This window comes from Dipodomys merriami, unplaced genomic scaffold (assembly GCF_024711535.1).
Source record: "Dipodomys merriami isolate MVZ:Mamm:240054 unplaced genomic scaffold, mDipMer1.0.p SCAF_2, whole genome shotgun sequence".
NCBI lineage: Eukaryota > Metazoa > Chordata > Mammalia > Rodentia > Heteromyidae > Dipodomys > Dipodomys merriami.
Genome location: NW_027203381.1, coordinates 82,938,463 through 82,960,405, shown reverse-complemented (window position 1 = coordinate 82,960,405; position 21,943 = coordinate 82,938,463). Strand labels below are relative to the sequence as shown.

At 36.2% G+C, this 21,943-nt stretch overlaps 2 protein-coding genes across 11 annotated transcripts in view; one reads left to right on the top strand and one right to left on the bottom strand.

Annotated features, from left to right (window-relative positions):
* The window catches only part of Cip2a (cellular inhibitor of PP2A), a 34,961-nt gene extending 27,205 nt beyond the window's left edge, over positions 1-7,756 (bottom strand). For 2 of the 4 annotated variants that reach the window (XM_070030291.1, XM_070030292.1), the window contains exons 1-4: positions 7,444-7,756; positions 3,911-4,058; positions 1,835-1,947; positions 347-441 (exon numbers count right to left, since the gene is read on the bottom strand). In XM_070030291.1, the coding sequence (XP_069886392.1) occupies positions 347-441; positions 1,835-1,947; positions 3,911-4,058; positions 7,444-7,545 (458 nt within the window). In that variant the 5' untranslated portion in view covers positions 7,546-7,756. Of the gene's footprint in view, positions 1-346; positions 442-1,834; positions 1,948-3,910; positions 4,059-4,684; positions 4,753-7,443 lie in introns of those variants that run through there. The other 2 variants (XM_070030293.1, XM_070030294.1) reach the window with 2 other exon arrangements.
* A 149-nt stretch (positions 7,757-7,905) lies between these two features.
* Positions 7,906-21,943, top strand: part of Dzip3 (DAZ interacting zinc finger protein 3) — a 71,927-nt gene continuing 57,889 nt past the window's right edge. For 2 of the 7 annotated variants that reach the window (XM_070030285.1, XM_070030287.1), the window contains exon 1: positions 7,906-8,033. The gene's annotated coding sequence lies outside the window, so the exon portion shown is untranslated. Of the gene's footprint in view, positions 8,034-8,166; positions 8,375-15,733; positions 15,772-21,943 lie in introns of those variants that run through there. The other 5 variants (XM_070030281.1, XM_070030288.1, XM_070030289.1 and 2 more) reach the window with 5 other exon arrangements.

The window sequence follows — 21,943 nt, the reverse complement described above, 5'->3', positions numbered from 1 at the left end:
TACCCTGAATAATACATATTTCATGTTTGAAACTAAATTATCTTATTCATTTTCATGTCTTTTCTGCCATAATCTTTTTGTTTCATCAATAGTAGTTACAAAATTAAAGTTACTTAGCAAAAGCATATCCTTGAAATCATCTAAAAGGAGTAACTTTTTAATAAATTAAAAAACATTTATGTGGGTGGGGGGAAAGAAAAAAAAAAGAAAAAGAAAAAAAGAAAAAAAAGGAAAAAAAAGGAAAAAAAGAAAAAAAAACATTTATGTATGAATTTATCTATCACATGATCTTAGTTTAGAAATCAATCACTAAATTATCTGATTATAAACTTGATTGCATACTCACATATGATCTATCAGGAATGTAATTAAGTCATCTATATTGGAACCAGAATGGAAAATTTTGACATTATATGTCAACCTCTGCAAGAGTTGAATGCACTGAGAATAAGAAAAGAATTATAAATATATGAAAAAATACTGCTATAATGTATAATATAAATAAACTACTATAAATATTTTCCACATGTTACCATTTTAGAAGGCAAAGTTTAGGGCAAGAACTATGCTACTTCTTGAGTTAGCTTTTGTAATCACATACAAAGCAGTACCAAGAACCTTAGAGTTCCTGTCTGTAGTCACATTTCCACACACTCTATCTCAAACATAGCAGTCATTGCAATGGCTTGAATGTGGCTCAATTGTGTCCAGTCAAGGGTTTACTTTGATTAAGGGCTTAACTCACAGGGTAAGGTTATGTGGAAATGATGGAACCTCTATAAGATCCAGAGACCAAGGGAAGCATGAAATACTTCCCAAGAAGCAAACCTGGTCTGATTTGTTCCTGGTTCAAAATCTGATTATTCTCCTATTAGTGGTATCTGCCATGATGTGACTACATCCAGAGGGGCATTTTCAGAACTGACACCATAGTTAAGAACCTCCAAAATTGTGAGTAAATTCCTCAGGTACTTAGATGTAGCAACACAAAGCTGATTAATACGGTCATCACCCCTGTTCACTTAATGATGTGAAACTTGAATGTTAAAATATAAAACTTAATGTTAAAATATTCTAACATCTCTAAGATTGGATGTTACTGGTAACATTTTTCTTTTTCTTTGTCGGTCATGAAGCTTGAAATCTGGGCTGGGGTGCTGTCCCTCATCTCTTCAGCTCATGGCTAGTGCTCTACCACTCACTTGAGCCACAGTGCCACTTCCAGTTTTCTTAGTGGTTTATTGGAGATTAGAGTCTTTCGGACTTTCCTGCCTAGGGTTGGCTTTGTACAGCAGTTCTCAGATCTCAGCCTCCTCAGTAGCTAGGATTACAGGCGTGAGTTACCAGCGCCCAGCTAACATTTTTCTTCAAAGTGATTACATTTTAGACTCAACTTGACATAAGAGCTTTTAATTTATACTAAACAAAATAGGAAATGGAGATAAACAAACAGGAAATAGAGATGGCTCATGTGGTAGAATGACTATCTTGAGCCAAGGGGCAGTACATAGGCCCTGGGTTCAAGCCTTAGTATTAACACTATAAACATAGCTTTAATATTTGTTCTTCAATGGATTGAGACAAGATGTTAATTATAACTTTGATATGAATAGTTTACAAAATATAGACATATGTGTTTATGAGTTAAAATGGTTAGGAATTTGATCTGTTTTAATCAACAATGGTGCAGTATGGGTGATATTTCCTTTTCCACAAAATTTTAAAGAGTACTCTGTATCCAACCCACATTTAGTGATTAAAAACAGTGCCTATCTCACATCATGGGATACCATATCATATACACTGTAAGTTAGTAGTTTGTGAGTCTGTATACCTGCAAAAATACTGAATCACTGTGGCAAGTGCTGCTCCGACAAACTACTCCTGCTAGCACAATATTCAGATTGTATGTATTCTGAAGACAGTCTCTTGTTTCATTGTCTACAGCTTTAAGAAAAATAAAATGACAGAAATGATACCATTTTTATATATGGCCTTCATAAACAAAAAGGAAATAATTTTAATTCATTTATACTTATTAAGGAAAATAAAGTATTATGAAAATACAAGCATTTTATTACTGCTCTCTATTCATACATTTAAGTGATTTTTCTATGTAGACTAAAAAAGAAAAAAAAAACTTGCTTTAGTTTATTTGTAGAAATTTTGTTTTTAAAAGACTACAGTTGAGCACTGCTGTGCATACTTATAATCCTAGCCCTCAGGAACCTGAGGCAGGACGTAAGCCGAGACGTATAGTAAGATCCTGGCTAAACAAACCAATATTACTACTTTGACTTTTTTATTTTTTAATAAACCTTGATGCTTTTACAACATACAGTCTATTACCTAAATAAAAAAACAAATTAATTTAAAAATAATCTAATTTTTAAACATATTTAAGGCTGGAAGTGACTAATATCCACTCTTGGAAGTTTATTGAAAGAAAAAGTTTGTGGAAAGCAATTTTTAGAAAGAAATATCTATAATGGCTACCAAATTTTAAAATGATCTGCAAGTTTTATGGGGAATTTATCAAACAGAAACATAAAAATGTTCATGGAAAAAAAGGTTCATGGAAAGAACAGTAGGAGAATGGTTGAATAAGTGACATTCCCTACTAGTAAAGATAGTGATATGAGAATAAATCTCTAGTTCTTGGTATCACTTAATTATCTGTACTAAAATCAACCAACCAAAGATAAAAAACTAGTAGTTTTTGAAAAAAGTGTCTGGAAGAATGTGTACCAAACCATTAAATGACATTTTATCTTCCAAATAAAAATGATGAGGAAGGTTGATGGCAATGTAAATAATGGCTCATAATGGCACTTCTGGCATAGGCTTGTAACCCACCTACATGGGAGTCAGATTATGAGTCCAGCTCAGGGTAAAAGTTAGGAAAAGCTCAAATCTAACAATAAGCAAGGGGTAGCCAGTGCCTCTATTCCACTGAAGGCCATAAGGAAGAAGACTGTACTGGTGCTGGTTAAATATCATACTCTTCCTGAAAAATAACAAAAAGCACCACCAACTTGGCTCAAGAAACAGTAAGCCTGTTTAACAACTACCAGCCCAAAGCTAAAACTCCAGTACAGGAAAAAAAAATTAACAGAAAATCCAGGGTCATGTTATTTTGTCCTCTGTATCTGTGCTAGCTAATTTAGTAGCTATGAGTGGCTATTTAAATTTAGATTATTTAATACTAAAGCTTTAGTTTTTTGGTATCTAATACTTGATATGCTTTTTAGCTATATATGACTCTTCTATTGGACAAAACACAGATTTACAAAGTTCCTCTCTCTATTACTGAATTGAGAAATGCTACTCTAGATTAATCCTTCTGGATTATTTTTTTACATTAATTATATTTTAATATTGTAACTACACACATATTTCACTCCTCTTTGCACAGAAATCAAAAGGGAAAATCATAAAGGGGACTAGTGGACATATAAAAACTAATCATGATAAAAACAAAAAACAATCTTTATGTATAACTTCAATGTAGTTTATAACAGAAAGGTAACCTCTTAATTAGTAGTTATGATTTGCTGACTGGAACATGTAATACTGATATTCCATGTACATAGTTTTGTTTTAAAATTCAAAAGTAGCACAGTATTTTCTACAGTACATTCTGTTCTATAGAACATGGAATCTTTGGTATACAATGAATTTGTTGAATAATTTTAATTAACAACGTATATAATACTACCATATCTTAAGAGACTCATGATATGTAGATTTTGAAAATTGAGTAATTCTTAAAAGTTCAGCACTTTAGAAATCTCCTAAAGATGAATAACCAACAGATTCTATAACTAAATCAGAATTTTTAAAAATATTAAATTTAGAATCTTCCAAAATCTGATAAAAAAAAACCTCCAAGAGCCACCAATTACCTTACCTAGTTGAGACAGCAAACTGATAATACTTAAGATGAGTGAAGCACTTATATTTGGATCTTCAAGTAGCTCTACAAGGCAACTCAAGCATTCACTTGGTAAAATCTGATTTGATGTAAACAGTCGTGTGAGCTTTTGTCCAGAAATTACCTGTAAAATGATCATTAAAATGTGTTAAAGTTGGAAATTTACTTCTGTATTGCAAATAAAAAATTCAGTTTTTTCTAAAGTGGTACTGTCAGTTTTAGAAAATTCACCCAATCTTTTTCTAGATTACTTAATTACTCCCTTTCTAATTAAACACTTGGATTTCAGTTTACATTCCTTTCCTCCAGCCAATTAGCCATCAAAAAAAAAAAAAAAAAGCGCCAAAAGTGGAGTTGTGGCTCAAAGTGGTAAAGCACTAAGTCCTGAATTCAAGCCCTACTACTAGTGTAAAAAAGAAAAATTCACTAGAGCCAATGTTTATTTTAAAAATGAATTCTAATGTACTCATTCATTTCACCTTCTTTGAGGAAAAGAACAAGAATCTTAAAAGATAACTATATGACAGCTTCTTCTGAAGGAATGAGTTCAACAACTATGAGATTATGGAGAAAAAATATAAAAGTCATCTAGTTTTTAAAATGTAGCTAGGATAAGCTATAAGTAATATTTTTAAAATTCCAGGTGAGGGGAGAGATGAGAGACAGAAAGAAGAGTAAAGTTAAAAAAGAAAAAACAACAACAACAAAAAAACCAAAGTAAAAACCAGAGCCAGGTATATTGATGCTTGCCTGCAATCCCAGTCTGAAGAAGTAGGAAGATCTCAGTCTGTGGCTGACCCCAGGCAAAAAGTGAGACCCTATATGAAAAATAAATAAAGGCAAAAAGGGTTTGGAGGAATGCCTCACGTGGCAAGTGCAGCCTCTGAGTTCAAACCCCCGTGTCATAAAAAAATTTTTAAAAGGGCAAAAACAGTTGACAATTACTATGAATTTTACAAATGTTTTATACTGAATTATCTTTTTCTACAAAAATGGTAAAGAGTTTATTTTAGAATTACAATAAATCTGCTGTAAATGCATATTTTAAAAGGTCAGGACAAAGCAAACTGTTTTAGCATTCTTCTGCTCTTTCCTTTTCTAGTTCTCTTCTGTTCTCTCATTCTTAATTTTTCTTCTATGAATCTGAAGCATTAGTGTTAAGTACTACGTGTTTTAGTAATATTGTTAAGTGAGAGAGTTTAAGACTAAACATTAACTCAGCAGATGAAATTACAGACACTAATAGATATTTGGGGTAGTAAACCAAAGTGAGCCTCCTGAACATTGCTCTTTTGCCTATTGTACATGTAGCTCACCACATGATTTAAACATTTTCTGTTTTATATATGATTTCTCTACAGGACTATACCTAATAAGGTACATAGTAAACATAATAATTAGTGTTTCATATGTGTTATTATATAATGTGTAGTAATTATAAAAATAGAATATAAAGTTTTAAACTGCTTTACAATTTTTCCTTTTACTTACAATATCTTAATGCAAATATAATTTATCACAATAATTATTTTAATGCAACTTACTGTAGCCTTGAATGAAATACTTTACGTTACTTCCTTTCACCTTCATAGCTCTGTAAAATGAGTACTACTATTTTGTTTATACATGAGTTAATTGAGGCCACAACACAGGAGCACAACTGGGATTGCTATGCAGGCAGTCTTTTTTTCTCAATCTATGTTTTTAATCACTAAATTTTCAATCACTAGTCTCAAGTTTAGTGCAGTCAAACACCATTATCAAGAAACAAATTAGCTCAGCCTAGCTCTACCAAACATAAGGCAGCCAAGGCTACAGACGGAGTTTAGAAGCACAAGTTCAGAAGAATGAAAATATTTCTTTTCACACAATAACCATTTTTGTATCCTCAGAAGTTGTTCTCACCATGAGCAATACAAATAAAACTGTTTTCAAAGAAAGGGAATGTTTCAAAGTGTTAAAGGGTTTAATTCCTAAAACTGAAGGTTCTGCTTATCTCTTGCTTTCTGGAGTTCACATGGTGTATCTATCCTAATAGAGATGCAAAGCCTTAAAAATGCAGCAGCTAACACCTTACGGCTTGAGGGCCTTTAACAAGGTAATAAGTGAAAAGAGGGGGAAAAAATGTTCTTAGGAGATGGGTCCCTAGAGTAGTAAAAGCACCAAAAAGCTTAAGAGAATAAATATAAAAATTTATATTCCTTTCCCTGAAGACTGATGTACAATAAACCAAGTAATCTTTGTAGAACTCTTTTGACTGTTTTTGATATACTAGCTTTTGTCATAGGGTCGATGTAACAAGTAGAATATATTTCAACATCCTGTTTAATACTGAGAGAGGGAAATGAGGGAGAGAATAGATGTAATTTTTCCTGGGCTTTTTTTTTTTTAATGACACCAAAGTTTATGATAGTTTGAATCCCAGAAACACCTGAGAAATGACAGCAAATGATTAACAGCCTAACAGTCTAAATCAAGGGGAAAAAACCACAAGGAATAATTTTTCTCCCTATTTAATTATTTAATTAAAAACTGTCAAGGAAATATTTTGGCAAATCGAAAAGATTACGGTTACTAGCAAGGATGGTTGCTTTTTTTTATTGTAAAGGTGATGCACAGAGGGGTTACAGTTACATAACTCGGGTAATGAGTACATTTTTAAAAAAATAGTATCACCCCTTCCTTTTCTCCCAGTTTTCTTTTCCTACATAGTGACTAATATCGCTGTTGAATTAGTTCGCCTTTTGTCCCACCATTTCTGTGCCTCCTCTTCCGTTCCCCAAATTAGATAAACTTACTTATAAGACAAAGGGTACAGAAATCAAAAACAGCTACAAAAGAGAAAAAAAAAAAAAAAAGAACCGCAAATCGGACATTAAAAAAAAAAACACCTCTTGTTCCCACTTCTTGGAGCTCACTTAGATAAACATCACGTTATAGGTCAGGTGCACAGAGAGCTATTGAGGGTGGTGGCTTCCCTATTCAAAGAAAGCTGGAATGACAACTTCACGTTCGAATTCAACACAGGGAACCCAGTTCACAGGCAACCAGCGCTGAGATTGTTTCTTTAGGGCAAAACCGAGCTCAACTGTACACTGTCAATAAGCAAAACAAGGAGAGGAGGAAGGCGAGTGCGTGCAGCCCACACTTCCCCGTCCTCAGTGTCCCCACCCTCGTCCCGGCCTGGGTGGGCCCTCGGCCACTCGCGACTCCCCGGTCTTCGACAGTTCAAGACAGCTGGGAGCGACCGGCACACGGCCCCGCCTCTCCCGGGCGTGGGGCGTCCAGGGCGGCCCTGGATCTCCGCGGCTTAGGGAGTCCAGGGCGGCCACGTCCCTCCCGGGCCGGGGGCGAGCAGCGCGGCCGCGGCCCTCCCCGGCTTGGGGCGGCCCGGACGGCCCCGGCCCTCCCCCGGCTCTCCCGGGCTGCACCTTCACTCCCCGGCCCTCCCGAGAATCGACGTCGACGAGCCGATGAAGCTAGTCTGGCCGGAACCCGAAATCCCTCACCTCCAAATGTCGCAGAAGCTGCGTGGCATTCGCCTCTGACTTAACGGCTTTGTACTGACTGATGGTCAGAAGCAAAGACTTGAGGCAGGCGGTGGAGTCCATCGGAAAGGGCCGCGGCCGCGGCTGGGGAGTCACCCACCACCTCAGGTCCGCTCAGAGCCCCGGCTTTCACCGCGCTTTTTTGACTTTTAGGCCCCGCCTCCTGCTCCTCCTCCACCCCCCCTAGTTCAAGTGCTTCCGGTTCCGGCCAGGCACCGGAAGTTTTAGGCATCCTAGCGGAGTGGTCTCTAAAACGGGCGGGGGTGGGCCCAGGGTGGGTCGAGGTCTGCAGGTTGGAAGCGGCCCGCTCCTGAACCACCCCCCCAGACCCCCGCGAAGCCGCGAGATTTCAGCCTGAGATCCGTGAGGAGAAATCTCGCGAGATCGGGGCTAGGGCTCAACCTGTGGAGGGGCGGTTAGGCAGGCGCCCGGGGTCCTTGTTCGTCTGTGGGCTCCAGTAGGGTCGTCGGCTTTTATGCCAGAGGCCCGGGCTTTCGTTGGTGCCTCGTTGCTCCACCTGAGAAATGGTCGGTTCCCCTAGTCTAAGAACGGTGAGGATTTCTGGAGAGAATCTTTGGGCTCTGGATGTTGAAGCGGCCTGGGCGGGGCCTCTTTAAACCTCTAGGACACCCGCCCCCTGGTGCCTAGAAACGAGCGTCTCAGCGTAAAGCCCGGGCTCTCTGGGGGTTCGGTAGCTCCTTAAAGTGCCGTGGGTCAGACCTGGTTCGTGAGCGCTTCCTGGGGGTGCGGTGGCCGCAGGCGGGCCGGGCCCCGCAGGGTGTGTGCCCACCCGAGGTGCGGGGTCCGGCCTGGCCTGGTGGATGGATGGTGGACATGGCACATGTTGGCGGGTTTGGATCAGAGATAAAATTCCGCCTGTGTCCTTAACGGAGTGAGTCAGTAACTGATTGGTTGGGGGAGTTTTGTGTCTAAAATAATAATGCAACCAGGAATAAAGCTTTAAAGTCAGGTGGGAGAAGAGACTAAGAAATCGGGTAGCTGGCCTAATAGTTTAATGGGAAGTCGTGGTCGGTAATCGGATGCAAATGTTTGCATCAGTACGTTTTGTAAAACGTTCGGTCAGTTTGAGACGGTCAGGTGAAAATGGGGGATTAGCCTAGATGCATGTCCATGAATTATTCCATGCTGCAGTTAGTGAACGTAGTTGGCATGTGGCTAGGGGTTTGCCAGTCAGGGAAGGAAGATGGGAACTATCCTCCCTAGTGAAGGAACTGTGGGGAAAGGGAAGTAGTCTCAATAGAAACTATTTTATAACCCACATAAATGAGCAGCACCATTTGTGATAGCAGAGTGTATAGCTTGCCTTTCCTAGCTGTGTATCTTTGACCGTTTGCTAGTGCTTCAGTCTTTTCATAAAGGATGACTAGAATCTGTTAACACAGGATTGTTCACTCATTTAGATTCTACAATCTACTAGGTACTAGTGAGGATGACAGTAATTGAACTGTACAGGTGAGATCATGTGATGGTCTTGAAGACCATTGTCGAATTAATCAGAGTAAAGAATCGACTTGACTGACATAATTGGGTTCTCTGTGTTATAGGTGATAGTAAATGGAATGTGAAGAAAGGTAGTGTCACCTACCTATAAATCATCAGCCTCATGTTGAGGATGATGTAAGGGTCATTTAACTTAAACAGTCACTTAATTTTTGCACTTCATTCTGTATATTTTAATTAATATAAAAATGTATGTTTATAGTTGTGAGAAGCACTGGCATCTTTAGTCAATGATACTTCCATATTCTAATCACAGAGCCATACTTTTAGTTCCTCAAAAACTGAAAAGGAAATTGATCCTTGGTCCAAATAACTTAGGTAGCTAAAATCTTGAGCTTGAACTCTTGAGTGCAGTGGTAGATGATCTCTGTTTTTGAACTGGTCTAGTCACTTTGTATTATAGAATATTCTGGTAACTAGATAGGCTGTGATTTTGTGAGGAATAGGGCTTTAAGTAGAAAGAATTATTTAGTAGAGTCTTTACAAAGAATAACTAGGATAATTGAAGTAGAATGACAGTTAAACATTTCAGAACTACTTGTAAGGGTAAGTAGGCAGGACTTCATAACTGGATATGAAGAGGGTAAGAGTGTAGAATGGATTCCAAGTTTCTAGGTTTCTGAGAAGATACAGATACTGCCGAGCTAGTTAATAGTATTCAGGGTACAATTGCTGGTGGATGAAATTATATATACTCTTGTACCATTATCATTAAGTTTATTTCTAAGTACTATAAAACTTTTGTTATTGTGACAAGACTTGGTTTAATTTTTTTTGTTGTTGTTCTTAGCTGGGTACTGGTGGCTGAGGCCTGTAATTCTAGCTACTTAAGAGGCTGAGATCTGAGGATTGAGGTTCAAAGCCAGCCTGGGCAGTAAAGGCCGTGAGACTCTTATCTTCAATAAACCACCAGAAAACCAGAAGTGGCACTGTGGCTCAAGTGGTAGAGCGCCAGCCTTGAGCTGAAGAGCTCAGGAAGAGCGCCCAGACCCAAAGTTCAAGACCCACGACCAAAAACAAAAACAAAGAAAAAAATTGTTCTTATTTCTAACATAAATGTACCAATTATTGGTACATCTTTAAGACAACTATTAAAATCTTTCATTCTATATGATTTTGTTCTCAGTCTTACCTATATATTATTTTTAATAATTTCATCTCCCAATATTTTACAGGTTATGGTATTGTAGTCTGTATAGCATGAGAACTAGTGATAATATTGAGTATCTTTAATAATATAATAAGATTAACCCAGTATTTTAAAACAGTATAATTTGTATTGTTGAATTGTGTTAGATATTTTTATCATGTTTAAGAAAACACTTGCTAACTATTAACAGATGTTCACATTCATGCATTTTGTTTTCCTTCTTAAAAATAATTCAGGACTCATGTTGCTTTTCTGTTCTTAGATAATAATAATAACTATTAATTACAAGCACCGTTATAAGGACTTTCTATAACAGCCCCATACTAAATTAGGATGATCATCATTTTACAGATAAGACAAAGACATAGAATGGTGAAGTAATTTGTCAGGGTCATATAGCCAGTAATAATAAACTATAGATTTGCTATGCTACAGGTTTTAATTTTCTGATGTTTTATATTTATGCTCTTAATGGAGTTTTTAGTGACTTTTTTCCCTAATTTTTCCATTTGTAATATAGGTTATGTGTAACTTTAGAAAAATGACTTCCATAATTTTTAATGATGGAATAATGAGAATTATAATAGTAATTATCTGATCTAGCTTATAAAATTAAGCCTGATAGCAGTTTAGTAGTATGCATTATGATATATTTGAATTTCTATTGTGACTATAGTTCAGATAATGCTTCTACCTTTTAAAAATTTAATTAGAAAATATTTAGCATACTATTTTTGTGGCTAATCTTGTTGCTGTAACATTATATGAAGTATTCCATTAATATTCTTAATATTTTTGTAGGTTTAAATTTTCCTTTTCATTGCAATGTTACCTGTTTTTTCTTTTGTTGGACTTTTAAGAGAATTTTACTCAACTCTCAAAAACCAACTTGCCTTTTGTTATATTCTTATTTTCCTTTTATTTTAGAATTAGTAATTTTACTTTGTCTTTATTCTATCCTATGAAGTCTTAATATATTTACATTTTGCATTTTTTTCCTAGAAAGTACTTGCTTTATGCTGAAGAATCTATTTATTTGTTTAAAAGTACATCAGTTGTACCAATTAGGCCTTCATAGACATGCATACATACACACATTTGTATATATACATATATGTGTGTGTGTGTGTATATATATATATATATATATATATATACATACACACACGTATTCCAACCAACTTCACTCCTACTACTCTCTCTTAACCCCCCCCCACATTTCTTAAAAGAATTTCAACAGTTTTTTTTGTTCTATTTTTCATAAATGAAATGAATCACTTCAGCCATATTCATCCTCCTTCCTTGTTAGCTCAGCCTCTACTTACCAGAGGCAGGTTTACTTTCCTGTTATTCTTTGTGTTTCCTTTTTAGTTTTTTTTTTTTTTATCATGATATGCCAAGGAGTTTTAATAATGGCTCACGGAAGTATATACATTTTTACCCTAAAAAACTTTAGGTGTGTGTACATGTAGTGTATGCATAAAGTATATATAATCATTTTAACCAGACAGGTAAATATATTCATGTATCAATATTTACTGAGCGCCAGTTCTTTGTCAAAGAGGCTAGAGTTTATTAGGAAACCAAAGTAAGTGCTATTAGAAAAAAAAAGTTTTAGGAGCATGTTTATTTTAAGATGAAATATGAAAGACTCGAGTGCCTGCTATAATAGTTCAGTAGCAGTCTTGAAGGAAGGAAGTGGCACTTGGGATCATGCACCACAATCTTATGCACCACAATTTTATGGCTGTTTAATTCCTTTATCTCTTCTAGAAATTCCTAATTCTAGAAATTCTTCAGTACTGAATAATCAAATAAAAAGTATCAATCTGTTGTACCAATGATTTGAGTCATGTTGAATGAGTGAAGACAAGAAATACGATCTTTAAAGAGCTGCAGTTTGTAGAATATTGAATGCTATAATAAGGGATTTATACCAGGGTTGCTAACAGAGAGCTAATTGTTCATTCAGCTACCCTGTACTTAAATAAACATTTGAGTATATGTATTTTTTTTTAATTCTGAGGACACAGCAATGAATTAAATAGATAAAACTTTCTGTCCATGTAAATTTTTATTTTATTGACAGATATAAACAGTACCTAGGGCAAACAGGCAAATATATGCAAGTTAATATGTGGTGGGAGGAAAGGGGAAAAGGAATAGTGACTAAAGATTGAAGTATTACAATTCTTGGTTCTAATTTTAGAGTATTAATTGGATTTTGCTTAGACTTGATGGTTAACACCAGAAGTATTTATTTCTTGCCCATAAAATTGTGGGTTGGCCGAAATAGATTGATCTAGATTTGACATGGTTGGGTACTTCTGTTCAGACATTTTGTGGGGAGGGGAAATATCTGGAGTTCTGGGGAGGGGATTGTTTGTAGCTCTGTGTGTGTATTGTGTATACATGCTTACACATGCATTGATCCTGGGAATTAAACTCAGGGCCTGAGCATTGTACCTGAGCTTTTGTGCTCAAAGTTAGTACTCTAACACTTTGATTGAATCACGGTGCCATTTCTGGCTTTTTGATAGTTAATTGGAGTCTCACAGACACTCCGGCTAGGGCTGCTTTGAACTGTGATCCTCAGATCTCAGCCTCCTAATGCCCAACTAGAGTTCTGTTTTTAATATTGAGGTGTTCATAAAACATCCAGGAGCTTCTAGAAGAGAGAACCAAATTTCTTATTGGTAATTAAAGAAGAAATTGGGGCTGAAGAAAGATATCAAACTCCCTTTATGTGATGTAGAAATAACTATCCTATCACTATCACATCCTTGCCTTGGTAGGATGGCCCTCTCCCACTTGAGCCACCCCTCCAGCCCTGTTTTTTAGTGGTTACTTTTGAGGTAGAGTCTTGCTGTGATTCTCCTCATCCAGGATTCCTGTTGTTGCTGTGATTCTAGTTACTATGCCACTGTATCCAGCTTTAATCCACTGAGATGGAGTCTGGAGGATTTTTCTACCTAGGGTGGCCTGGAACCATAATTCTCCCAATTTTTTCCACATGACATAGGATTATAGAGTTCTGCTACTGTGCCGCTATGAGTTGAAGAGTGTGTGTGTGTGTGTGTGTGTGTGTGTGTGTGTGTGTGCTGGGTGGGGGGGTCTTAAGGACTTTTCTTCATGGGCTAGCCTTAAACCATTATCCTCTTGTGTCATTCTGCCAAATAGGATTGTAAACATGATCCACCATTGCCCAGCCTACTATCTTGGAAGGAACCCAAGAAGGACTCTGTGTTAAGGTCAATCTTAATCAACCCTTGGGCTTCCTCTGTTTCTGCCTTCTGAGGTTTTTGGTATGCAATAGATAGATAGCATTCTTTAAGCCAATAATTCATACTTAAACTATATCAAGTGCTGTTCTAGGCACTGAGGACACAAAAATATTACAAAAATGAGATTTCCTGTCTATGTGTGACTTATGATCTAGTAAGGGCATAAGGCCAAGTATAAAATTAAGAGACTTTTCAGAAAGCATTAATACCAAATACAACAAGTCTTAGTGGCTAGGTTCCAAAAACTCAAGGCAGAGAAATTCAGTGGTAAAAATGGGCAAAGGTCTAAGCATGGAGTCATTTAAATAACTTGGGCCACTATAGAAAACAAACAAAATCAACATTCAGATATTAATATTATACAGAACCAGGAAACAAAATTTGTATAACTTAACAACTCAAAACAAAACAACAACCTGAAAAGCAAACAGACTTTTCTGTTACAATTATAGTTCTGTGCCATTAGCAACCTTTTGGTCAATGATAGATCACAAATGTGAAAGTCTCATAAGATCATAATAGAGTTGCAAAATTCCTATGACTAGTGACATCTGTGTGTAAAGCAATACATTAATACTGTGTTTGTGGTTATGCTTGTATAATAAAACTAACAACATCCTATAAAAATATAGCTATAAAATTATGCATGGTACCTACTTAGTAATGATGAGAATTATATTACTGCATATGTATTTATAAAATATATGTATAGCTGGGCACTGGTGGCTCACACCTGTAATTCTAGCTACTCAGGAAGTGGAGATCTGAGGATCACAGTTCAAAGCCAGCCCGGGCAGTCCATGAGACTTATCTCTAGTTAACAACCAGGAAACCAGAAGTGGCTTTGTGGCTCAAGTGGTAGAGTGCTAGCCTTGAGCTGAAGAGCTGAGGGATAGCACCCAGGCCCAGAGTTCAAGCCCCATGACCTATTTAAAAAAATAAGAAAAAAATGTTTATAATTTTATAGTGTGCTAATACTCATAAAAAGTTTACTTTAAAACAGTATGGCATGCCATACATACAGTCTCATAAACATGTATGTGTCAATCTCTTCTATTGTATCAAGAATCCATGTCTATTGAATGACTTAAGCCATCTAGATTTATGTAAGTATACTCTATTATATTTTTAGAATAAAATTGCTTAAGGAAACATTTTTCAGGTATTCCTGTCGATACATGGTTTCTGCCTATTTTCTTATACCTTTCCCAACTATCAAATATTAAAATTTACTTCTGCTCTAAATGATTTGTTAAAATGTAGCATTTCTTTCTCCAAATAATTTCTAATAATTCTTTGCATATATGTCACAGGATTTATCTCTAGGTTAAAAGTGTAAGTCATGGATAGTTTGGGTAGATGTTTTCTTCTCTTATATATCCCAGAGTCAAAAATCTCATTTTTAAAAAATTTTTTACACAACTTATACACATTTTATGAGTTGTTTTCTAGATAAAGTGACATTTTAAGTTAGAGGACAGTTATTTTTAATTATGAGTACTATTTCTTGAAGACCCACCTACTTTGTACAAAGTAAAGTCCTGTGTATATGTTAAAGCTCATGTTAAAGCTTCTGGTTATTTAAAATATAGATTCTATTTTTTTTTTCCTGTCCTGGGGCATGAACTCAGTGCTTGGACTCTGTCCCTGAGTCTCTATGTGCTCAAGGCTAGTGCTCTACCACTTAAGCTATAGCACTTCTAGCTTTTTCTGTTTATGTGGTACCAAGGAATTGAACCCAGAGCTTCACGCATGCTAGGCAAGCACTCTACCACTAGGTCACATACTACCAGCCCTTCTACTAAATTTTTATATTAGTATCAATTAGTTGTACAAAGATTTTCATTTTGACATGTCCATGTCTGTCACATTCCCTCATCTCCGTCCAGTACCAACAAATTTAATTGTTCTACTTTCATATGTACATAAAGTATTTTGACCATGTTGTTTGAATTTCAGTGTAGAACCATTTTCTAGGACAATCGTTGCCTGGAAAAGCACACATCAGTGATCTTATGAAAGTATATACTGGTTATGGGAACAAATATTAGGACATTTTTTTCTCTCATTCTTTATATTAATACCATCATAAAGTTAATAAGTGAACTGATTTTCATGTTTCAGTGTATTTTCAGTCTTTTGCTCTTTTAGGGTTATGTGACCAAAAAATTTGGACTTCTTAATTAATCATTAGCATGATTAATTATATTTACTGTATTATTTGTTGGCTAATAAATCATGTAAATGGTTTTGTTTGTGATTGTGTTTGTGTATTTACCAACTCCAAAATCACGAAACTAGAAGTAATGGAACATATGGAAAAGAACAATTTGCGTGAGTACCTGCTCTTACTGATTTGTTAACAATGACAGCCCTTAAGTTTTATTATTTTTAAATGGGTTGCAGTTAATGTTGATTATTCAGAGTTGTGTGAAGATTAGATGTTTATCTGGTGGATATGGTAATGTAGCTAAGAGAGCCCAGCAAATAGGAGCTGATAAAATCCTAAGAAATTAGTTGATGCATATAATTGTAGAAAAGAAATTATAACCAAAAGCATAAACTATCTTTTCAACATATTACAAATGTGTGCCTACAGTGAGCAGCTAGTTTTCTTATCTGAGTATAATGAGAAGGAGAAAGATAAGGAGACTATCATTGGTAGTAGGAGGACCAAGTACATACAAGAGTCCATTCCCTGCCTGTCTCATCTTTTCCTTTTGTCATCTTATCTAACTGCAGTGACAATCATTTCTATGTTGCTTCAGGTATTTCTCTTAGAGATGGCTTAGGTGTAGCATATTAGTTATCTCCTTGTGCCTACCCACATTTCTAGAGAGTGGTTTTAACAGACTTTTAAATACTTGAGAACAATGGCTAATTTATTATCTGGAATTTTAAAGTAAATTCTAGGTTAGAATGTTGTAGCATAAGCCAGTAAATCCAACACAAGAAGTCTGAAGAAGAGGGAACATGAGTTTGGGGACAGCCTGAACTACATATTGAGACTATCTCAAAAACCAGAACTCTCACCCTTATGACAAGATGCTAATTTTATTTTAGGCGGACACATGTCCTATATTGATTTGTAAAAAGAGGCAATGGGTATATATTTCAAGCCTCTTCTTACCTTGAGTTGCAAGATAGAGCTAACATTGATGCTTGTAAAGTGACAAAGTTGAGATAGCAGTTGGGTTGGGGAGGGGAGGCAGAAAAATGAAATCAATTTTTCTGATAACTTTTGCAAGATTTTCTACCCATCACTCATTAGTCCTAAAGTTTGCCTGAGCAATCTTTTTATAGGGCAGGTAAGTTTGTTTTGTTACCATGCCATGAAGATAAATACAACTTAATTTGTTCAACTTCTTAGCCCTTGAATTTGACCTGATTACCTTAGCCATTTTGATCTTCCTGAATCTCACAAACATGAACAATAAAGACATTGAATACTGGAGCCAGAGAACACATATGCAATGAGCTAGCCTTATCCTTACCCTTTAAATTCTTATGTTAAACTCCTAACCTCCAATATAGTGGTTTAGGGGATGGGGGTCTTTGAGAGGTAAACTGGGTTATGAGAACAGAGCACTCAAGACTCTGATTGTAAAAGGGACCTTAGAAATCTGTCATTTTCAGAACATGCGATATAACCAGAAATCAGTAATAAGCAACCAGAAAAAGATCCTCCATCAGTACTTGTTAGATACCCAATCTATAGTACTTTGTTATTGTAGCCTCAAACTACTAAAACAACCTTCCACATTTAAAAAAAATGGCCGTTATTATGCAGCAGACATAATCAGATTAAACAATAGTTAAAATTTTGGTTAAATGGAACTCCCATTCCAAAATGGCTTGTATATTTCTAGAAAATACTTAACTGTTTTCAGGTCTTAAAGTGAGCCTAACATCTCACATCTCCAGTTTAAGCCAAAATTTTGGTAAAATCTAGCTGGCAGATTCAGCTTGATAGATGCATAGACTTGTTAGAGTAAATACACTTCAGGAGTGTATTTAATTCAATGTTGTAGTCTTTCTAGACATAATATTTTTAGAAGTCTGGTACTATGTGCAGTTGTAAAACTTTTTTAAAATGTCAAGCCCAGAAACGTGAGCTTTTTATTAGCAGTGGTCTGGTAAGAATGATACATTCATATTATAATAGGCATATATGTGTCTAAACAATGCACACAACTTCCAAATGTATAAAACGTTTTTTATCCCATTACCTTTTTGTTGTTGTTGTTGTTGTTGTTGTTGGTCATGGGGTTTAAATGCTGGACCTGGGTGCTGTTCCTGAGCTTTTCAGCTCAAGACAAGCACTCTACCACTTGAGCCCATAGCACCACTTCTGGTTTTCTAGTGGTTAATTGGAGATGAGTCTCATAGATTTTCCTGCCTGAGCTGTCTTTGAACTTTTTGGCAAATTAGACCCCTAAATGATATAGGCCTCTGAGTACGTTTTTACAAAATGTTCATCTATACAATTTGGGGAGGTTAACAGTATCACATGTAAGTGAATCTTAATGTGAATTAGCACAATTTTATAAATGAAGACAAAACATTTATGAATTAAAACCAAAACTTGCTAGAGCTCAGAGGGAATGATAAGACTAGCATCTTACTATTTGTCAAAGATGGTAATACTTCATTTTTTGCCAATGAGAAATGTCTTGCATATAAAATCAGTTTGGCAGGGCTGGGAATGTGGCTTAATGGTAGAGTGCTTGCCTAGCATGCATGAAGCCCTGGGTTTGGTTCCTCAGTACCACGTAAGTAGAAAAAGCCAGAAGTGGTGGTGTGCCTTAAGCAAAAGAAGCTCAAGGATAAAATACAACACACACACACACACACACACACACACACACACACACACACACACACACACACACACACACACACACACACACACACACACACACACACACACACACACACACACACACTAAATTCCTTGTAAATTTCACAACTTAAACTTCTCATCAGACCAACACACACACACACACACACACACACACACACACACACACACACACACACTAAATTCCTTGTAAATTTCACAACTTAAACTTCTTATCAGATCAACCAACAGGAACCTATATAAGTTTCTGTGGAGAAACAGTCTCTTAGGAAGACAGTAAACTTTGTCTCCCAATGAATGACATGGAAGGGCTAGTGAAATTAATCTATGGAAGAAAGTAGATTCACCCTTTGCTTTAGTGTCCTCTAGTGCCTTTTAAAATACTGAGCTTTTTTTAAGCACAGGAGTAACATTTGGCAAGCTACTTTCTTTTGGTTGCTGGGTACTTGGGCCTTCCTCTGAAAGTCTGTAAAGTGCTACTGCTGTCATTATTGAAGGTAATGTTTGAATATGTCCCTGCTCAATTTCTGGAAATTAGATTTATATTCCTTTCTCCTGGGAAACAGCATATCACAGAGATTCATCCTCAGAGCTGGGCAATTTGGTTCATGCCTACAATCCTGGTAACTCTTGGCTGAGATCTGAGGATTGCAGTTGGAAACCAGCCTGGGCAGAAAATCCTTGAGACTCTTAATCACCTAAAAAGCTGAAAGTTGAGCTGTGGCTCAAGTGGTAGGGTACTAGCCTTGACCAAAAATAAGCTCAGGGATAGTCCTAGGCTTTTGAGTTCAAGTCCAGGACTAGGACCAAACAAACAAAAGTCACCTTTAGGTTATATTAACTGTTAATTCAGGTTCTAAATATCTTCTGATTTATTTATTTTGCACTTAAAAAAAGTTGAACACTGAATAGCTTAGCAGAGGCCTCTATCATTTACCTTGTAATCAGAAGATTATACTCCTTTCTTTTCATCTTAGCTGTGATCTGTACAGTTACTGGCAAAAGATGGATGATCAGAGAGGGAGGTCTCTGTCCTGAGATTTTCTGCATTCTGGAAATTAGGGAATTGTCTAGAAAAGGAATTGTGTAGAAAATGGTGAAAATGCCATTGAGAAGCTGCTTGTACAGCTTTATTAATGAAATAGTGATGATCTGACCTAATGTGAAAGGCACAGTTTATCCAATCAATCTCTTCTCCTTCATTATTTCAGCAATAATTAAACAGCATGTAAATTTCAATATGACGTTGTTTACTGAGTTTTTAAAATAAGACTAAACTGTAAAATAAAGTAATATACAAAAGAAAACTGGGTTCTACATAGGTGAATCATAACACAGCAAAGAAGTGTTCTTATTGAAGACAAGAAATGGTTAGAGAGCTTTTCTAAATGAGAAAATTTAGAAAATATGTGTATATGTATATATCTTTGTACTTTTGTATCTAAAGTATCAATATCAAATTGTTGGAGAATTATTTTATCTGGACTTTGTATTGTTTAGAGAGCTAGTCAAGTATAGAAATTGGAAACATTATATGTGTTGTGAAGACTATTCCACAGGATTACTTCCAGAACTAAGTTATCTCTTTCCCTGTTCTAAGCTCACTAATAAGAAAATACTAAGACCTCAAGCTTGAAAGATTCAGATCCTTCAGATATTTCTTTCATCCTAAAAATGGGGGGGGGGGACTTTTGGTGATAGGAGGGTCTTAACAATAGCTTTACATATGCTAGTTGTAACCCTTCCTGGATTTACAAAGAGATCAGAAAAGAAAGCAAGCCTAGCAAAGGGTACTAAGTGAGAAGCCTAAACACTGACCAGATAAAGAAGATCAAATGGAACTAATTTCAGAATAGTTTTTCTTGGCATACCTCAGTATATTTTTATTTCAGGAATCATCTTTTTAAAAGTCCATAAAGAATTAAACTGAAGAATGTGAAGCAGCTTTTTTTCCCTTTACAAACCATTTCTCTTAAGAAGCTGTATAATAACCATCATTTTAGGGAGAAATTACTTTTATATTAAAAGGAAATAATACAAAGTAATTAGTAATGAAATTGAAGCAGGAACAAATATACCTCTATAAGAAATAAATTAGTATAAACTTTTTTCAGAAACCATTAAGCTCCAGAAAGCTTAAAAAATCTTTTCTTTTTGTTGGTCTTGGGACTTGAACTCAAGGCCTGGGCACTGTGTCTGAGCTTTCTGCACTCACCTAGCACTCTTATCACTTTGAGCCACAATGCCACTACAGTTTTCTGGTGGTTAATTGGATTTCCTTCCTGCACTGATTTCAAACCACAATCCTCAGATCTCAGCCTTCTGAGTAGCTAGGGTTACAGGTGTGAGCCACTCGTGCCTGGCCAAAAAAATAAAAAATAAATCTTTTGACCTAAGAATTCTGAGAATTTATTGTAAGGAAAGAGCATAGATATAGAAAAGTGTTATAGACAAGCTTTTTTTTTTTTCCAGGCTTAGAAAATATTTATTAGTTGAAATACTGAGATTACGTAATAGATATGTGATAATATACACACACATATATATGTCTATATATGCATTTATATATGTATATAGACTTGTATGTATGAAGATACATAGTAGAGAGAAGTAGAGAACAGAGACATGAATAGATGGTTTATAGATGATAGATATGCAATGATAGACAACAGATGGATAGATATGGATTCACAGAGCAATGCAAAATCTGAGTCATTAAAATGCATGCACATGATTGCATTACACAAGTGTGCAGTGATGTCATTTCTGATGTTCTGTGGTAAAATCAGATACATTGGAAGTAACTTTATAAAGTAGGTTCTTTTAGAATTAGCTAGAATAAAAAGGGCAAAAACTGGGCGCCGGTTGCTCATGCCTACACAGGAGGCTAAGATCTGAGGATCATGGTTCAAAGCCAGCCTGGCCAGGAAAGCCCATGAGACTTTTTTTTTTAATTGTGAAAATACCGTACAGAGGGTTTACAATTACATGGGCAAGGTAATGCGTACATTTCTTACCAAGCATTACCTCTTTTGTTTCCCCTTCCCATCCCTTCCCATCTCACTCCTTCCCCCATCCTCCCCCCTCCCCCTCCTCCACGCCAAAGTTGTAAAGTTCGTTTTTTTTCTTTTTTTTCTTTTCTTTTTTTACATTTCTTATCAACCCTTCCTTTGTTTCCACTTCCCATCCCTTCCCATCCTCCCCCCCACCCTCTCACCCAATCCTCCTCCTCCCTTTCCCCCCTCACCCAATCCTCCTTCCCCCTCCCCCCATCAAAGTTGTAAAGTTTTCGACATAAGGACTTGTACATCTCATTGTTGCAATTAGAATTTTTTATATTGAAAGGATAGCTACTCTGTTTAACCATAAGAAAATATTCATGGGTGCTCCAGTCAACTAACCATGTGTAGCAATTGAGAATATTTACTAGGTAAATAAAGTAATAAGAACAATGCTTTTGTTAGAACTTTCATTGGTGAAAAAGGTGGGGCAGAGCATTTTATTCCAGGCATACATGTAAAATACATGTATGCCTGGAAAAAAATGGGTAGAGGCAGTAATTATATTTGGATGATAAAACTAACATTTTTTTTCCTTTATACAAGCTTCAAAATTTTTAATGATCATGTACAGTTTTATAGAACA